The 5,876-nt window shown below is 35.1% G+C and overlaps 1 protein-coding gene across 1 annotated transcript in view; it reads left to right on the forward strand.

Moving 5' to 3' along the window:
* LOC108733882 overlaps positions 1–5,876 on the forward strand; it is a 170,516-nt gene that overhangs the window by 142,033 nt on the left and 22,607 nt on the right. The window contains exon 2 of the mRNA XM_018465229.2: positions 2,500–2,751. Coding sequence (XP_018320731.1) covers positions 2,500–2,751 — 252 coding nt within the window. The remainder of the gene's footprint in view (positions 1–2,499; positions 2,752–5,876) is intronic.

The raw sequence follows: 5,876 nt of genomic DNA on the forward strand, positions 1-5,876 counted from the left end.
TATACAGTAAAAGCTCTTTATTCGCGGGGTATACGTTCCATAAATATGCCGCGAGTACAGAAACCGTAGATATGGAATGGTAATTACTATGGAATCATAGGGGATACGTTCTAAAGTTCCAAAATAAAACCAATATGTATCAGAATAAAATCAATTTATTGAGAAATTCGCAATTAAAATTAATCGTTATAATCACCTTTAGACAAGGGTTTAAAAAATTTAGTGATTTTTTCTTGTTTTGAATTTTGAACTCGGTTACCTCTTTTATTTATAAAAGCTGCCTCGACACGTACCAACAGTACATACTCAAAAGATGCCGATACATTCAGGAGATTCAGTAGTGCATGAGATTCAGTAGTGCATGCTTATCGGTCCTAGATATCATTAGTTTAATGTTTGGAACAAAGGTTTGAAATTTTGTAGTAAGATAGATAAAGCTTTGTTCTAAAGCCTGTCGAAGGCCGTTTTTTATTTTTTTATTTCTATGGAAAATACGTGTCCTACAAGAAGCATCAACTTTAAGCACTTGTGAAAGCTGTTAATGACCATATTACTGAAAACCAAAAACGTACCGAGTTAGTATGAGCCTTTGTTCGCTACCATACAAAAAATCACATATTTATCTCGCAGCGTTAAATCACAATGTTTAGAATAGAAACCCATGTTTTCAGAAAAATTCAGAATAAGAAACTTTTACTGTATAATAAACCACAACAAGTAATAAAAAACATTTTCGTTGGTTGGTCTGGGAAGAACGGACAGCTGCCCTCTTCATTTCCGTTTTCCTACCATGGTCTTACTGCTTACCTCATAAAGTAATTGCTTGTGACTATGGTTCCGCCGTAAATAATATTCGATTTTCATGCAACCTCAATAATCCCTCTCTTATTCACTCCGATGGTATCGTTATTCGTTACCGCGCTCTTTACATCATACTTCATAATCCCATGCTGCGTGATTTATGCACGACAGAAGGAAATTTAAAGGCGTAAAAATTTATCGCGAACTCTTTGCATTTTTAACACATTGCGAAACTACAAACATTATTTTCAAGTGTCTCCGAATGAACTGCTGTTCATTATTCATGAGAAAAAAAGGGGCAAACAGCCCTCGCTGGTGACGGATTGTTAGATGTAAGCGCGACTAGAACGAGCTTGAATGTTCCTAGAGAAATAAGAACTTTACCTGCATTTTTAGCGAACTTTAAACAACAATTCTGCTTACAGAAAGGTATGCCTTTTTTTAAAAAATTCCTCCAACTACATTTCTATGCATCCATTTACTTTATAACAATAGTAGTTGTCTTCAAAGAATGTTTCTTTGTACAACGTGTAGGTAATTCAAAATAAAATTCCATCAGCTTATTGGTATTATTAAGTTTATGAGACTTCCAATTTAGACGACGACCTACAAATCTACAAATCGAGTGTGCGATGAGGATAGTGTGCGCTTACACCCACAAATTGTATGGAAATTTGGGGTAGATAAGTTGATGATACAATAATATGTTTGTTTTTTCCAAAAAAATCTAATTTTTTGCCAACAAAATATTTTTGATCACTAAATTAAATACAGTAGAAACTCGATTATCCGGCCCTCAGTTATACGGATTCGCGATTATCCGGACTACCGACCCCGACCAAAATATTAAAATAACTACAAGTCGATTTTGTCAAATTTGTGCAAGCATGAACGTGTCCGAACTGGCATTGCCCCGCACGTGCTTTCAGATTATGTCAGATGACGAAATCGTAGAAAACGTAATGCAGATAAATAAACAGCAAGAAATGCAAGAAGATGAAACAGAAGAAAATCTAGATGTGGAAAATGATGCAGGACCATCTCATGATGAAGCACTTCATGCCCTGGAAACAGCTCTCAAGTGGTTTGAAAAACAAACAGAGAGTGATACTGTGAGTTTACTGCAGCTTAAACGAATTCGTGATATAGCAGCAATTAAAAGAAAAAGTGGCTTACGTCAAATGACAATTAACAAATATTTTAAACCAAATTAAACTTATATATTTCCTGATTACCAAAGGCAAATTACCAAATACATATTGTTAAGAAATTATACGTACATAATATGTACCTAAATATTTAATTTCATGATTAAGGTAAAATTATTTTAGTACATGTACAATGTATGTAGGATTTATCTCTTAATAAACATTGATTTTCGTATTTAATTGTTATTTTTAATTGACACATAACATTATGTAAGTACTACATATTATTATGCATAAAACTCGCTATTTTTCATACATTCGATTATCCGGATTTTCGATTATCCGAATGCCTAACGACAACAATTAGTCCGGTTAATCGAGTTTCTACTGTACAGTTATTTGAAAATAGTAATAAAACTATATAGACACCCTTACGTGTTATATTATGGTGTGTTAAGCAGTAACTATTGCTGTTAATAAATGTATGGTGCCCTTAAAACATTCTGTTTTATTCCATTAAACTGAAAGTGCTTTGTTTTTCTTGTTCCAGTCGCTATTGTCTTCATCCACGTATGACAAAGAGTCCACTCACGCCATTAAAAAGGGTTTATTGTGGCAACAAAGGGACAAGCTATTTAGCAGATGGAAAGAGCGTTACTTCATTTTGACCAGGGATTACCTGCACTGTTTCAGACGTGCTTCTGGCGCGGATCGAATCTCCGAAATGGGCCAGTTCCTTTTCAAAATTAAGCTAGTCGACGTAGAACGGGTTGAGTGGGAAAATAAGAAGACCTACAGCACGGTAAGGCCGCGACCTCATATTAAACCTGAGCAATCTAAACGTCCATTATTTTCATTAAAATGTAAATGGTTATCGAGTCCAGTGGACATAAAATTAAAGAGCTTAACGTTTGTGCTTTCTCATCATTTGTAAAACTAAGGCGACAATAGAATTATCGTCCCTATAATATGAGATAATGTCATGTCGTATTTATGTTTGTAATGGAAATTGGTGCAGGTATATCCTCTCATGATACGACACGGGAATTAGCTGACGATTATATGAAACATCTAAGTAAAAGATGGAATTCACCTTAGGCCTACTTTTGATATCTAGGAATTGTCGTTTAACAGAAAGTTTTAATTTAAAATCACGAACTTTAACCTATTAAGCGTGTCTAAACGTCTATATTCGATCATAGCTAAAACCTTCTGTATGTATTCTGACAGGTTGAGGGTTGGCATGCTTACAACAGGGTGTTTCGATCCACAGGTTTTTGAATGTTTTTCTCATAAAACTTGTGAAATGTTTTTCCAGAAATATACACACTTATGTCTGCTATTTTCTTTTTATTTGTCAACGGAGAATTTTTTTTTTTTTTAATGAAAGCTAAACCGCAAGCTCGCCTACACTACAGTCCAAATGCGACTAAATTCGTTATAAATTAAATCCAAACAAGTGCATTTCTAACAAATGTGTTGTTTTTTATAAAGTAATACCAATGTAGATGGCAAGTACTAAAGATATGCTAATAGAGGTTGCGATCAGATTTAAATAACTCGGGGCGGCACTCTAATACGCCACTGTATACAAAGGGTCTCTAAATAAATAAAAGTTAGAAAATTCGTTCCACTATGTATATTATTTACTCCTTAAGATCATATCATGTTTATCATATTATGAAATTCACAAAATATAAATAGTGGTTCTATTTTTTGAAAAGTACTGTTCTTAAGATTAATTTTTACAAATTTTTAACACTTAATCTGCTACCATAAAAAAAACATTGTATAAATGGAAATAGTTGACTCAAAAAGCATTCACGAATCCTGTCCCACTGAAGCCACTAACGAACTATCGTTAATAACGAAAATATGTTCTTCTTTTTGGAATTTCTTCATGAAAAAGCACAGTTTCGTGATAATTAATACTATTTTATAACAACATGAAATTGAATTACTAACTTGCAACATTTTAATCTAAATCTTAATTAATTGTAAAGTAAAAAAAGGAAACCTCCAAGGGACATTTTCGTAGCGGTCGTTTGAAGCTAGTATATAGAGATAGAGACCCAAATTCAAACGCATTTCTAAAGAGGGTTTTCTTTATTACGACATATAAATGTATACAATAATTCTGTCCTTTGAAAGAACCCTGTCTCAATATATGGTACAGCTTTCAAATGTATTGATTCTACCGGTGACTATATCAAGAGCGAAAGTTGTTGGATCAAAAACGTCAATAAAATGAAATAAAAAGCTAAACATATAAGTGCTACGGATAGCTTTTCATTCGTGAGGCTTGCGACAAATCAGAAGAAAATGCATTAGAGATATACAGGAACTTATTTGACGAGTTTTATTTTATTTTCATAGAAACCGTGGAACATTGTGGTATTAAAAGAAAACTATCCTCGTCATTATGTTTTGCTTAGGATCTAGAGGAGTTTAATATTCTTCATCGTCATCATCATAAGGTCGCCAGTCCTAAGACTGGTTGGTCACGAACCTCCACCTTTCCTATCCTGAGCTAAACTTCTCATTTCCCTAAAACTAGAACAACCCACATCCTTAACTATTTGCGAACAGTAATCTAATCTAGGTCTACCTCTACCCCTCCTAACTCACGTTTCTGCCTCTAATATGCTTCTGACTAGACCTTCATGTCTGAGAAGGTGTCCTACCAACCTATCTCACCTATTTCTTATTGACTTCCATAGAGTCCTCTTTTCTCTTATTCTTTCTAATATCTCTTCATTTCTAACCTTTTCTACCCACGTTATCCTAATCATTCGCCTATAACACCACATTTCTAACGCTTCTAACCTTTTCTTTTTCGCCGCGCCCACTGTTCATATTTCGCACCCCTACAACGCCGCGCTCCAAACATACATTTTTAACAATCTTTTTGGAATTTCTAAATTAACCGTTCGCGAACATAGAAGTAACTTCTTTTAATTAAAGGCGACACAACCCTGCTTTATATCCCTACTACTCCTTCCGTCCTGACTTATCTGATTTCCTAGATATCTAAAATCAGCCACTTCTTCTAAATAACGAAACTTAAAACGAAGTTATAATAAATAAAATGCTATTGCTTAGTGTCTTATTAAAAAGAAGTAATGTTATGATCATGTAATTAAACCCAGTGGTGGATTATCCATAAGGCAAAGTAGGCATATGCCTAGGGGCGCAAGGTTAAAAAGGGGCGCGCGCGGAAGTTTTTAAACCTAAAAAAAAAGTAAGGAAGTACCTAATAACAAAAAAAGTATTTTGCAAAATATATGACCGCCAGAGGGGCGCCTATGAGGTGCTAGCCTAGAGCGCTCTCGACATTTAATCTGCCTCTGTTCCAACGAGTAGGGCAAATAGGGCAAGCATTTATCAAACCCGTAGTATTATTGTATCCTTTCCATTGCCTTCGTTGTAACCCCACAGAGAACGTATGTCGTTCAATAAAATTAGTCCACGTGCAATCTTGCAAATGGGTACCTACCCATATTTTTTACTGATAAATCAACTAAAAAGAAAACCTTTTATAATATTCCACTATCGCTGTCAGAGCCGGGCTGAAGATTTTGGCCCGGGGTGCGATGTAACTAAATGGCCTGGTTTAGAAAGGAAAGTGCAAAAATTTTAACAATACTAGTTTTTAAATAAATTTAAGAAGTTAGGAGGAAATTTGCGTTTGTCTTTGCCTCGGTCTTTGCTCTTGTTTTAAAAATTTATTAAGTTTTTTTCAATTTCTCTTTTTTTGACGTGACAACGTCTTATAATTCGATGGAGCCGGCTGCACGCACGAAAAAACATGACTCATGCGGCGTTACCTCGCTCTGAGGCGTTCCATTTAAGAATTGAAGTGCAAGCGAGAGCGCGGAACGAGCGACAAAGAGGCACAATCGGCCTCCGCGTTCGGCAGCGTTCGAC

Source organism: Agrilus planipennis, unplaced genomic scaffold, assembly GCF_000699045.2.
Source record: "Agrilus planipennis isolate EAB-ADULT unplaced genomic scaffold, Apla_2.0 scaffold85, whole genome shotgun sequence".
Classification (NCBI taxonomy): Eukaryota; Metazoa; Arthropoda; class Insecta; order Coleoptera; family Buprestidae; genus Agrilus; species Agrilus planipennis.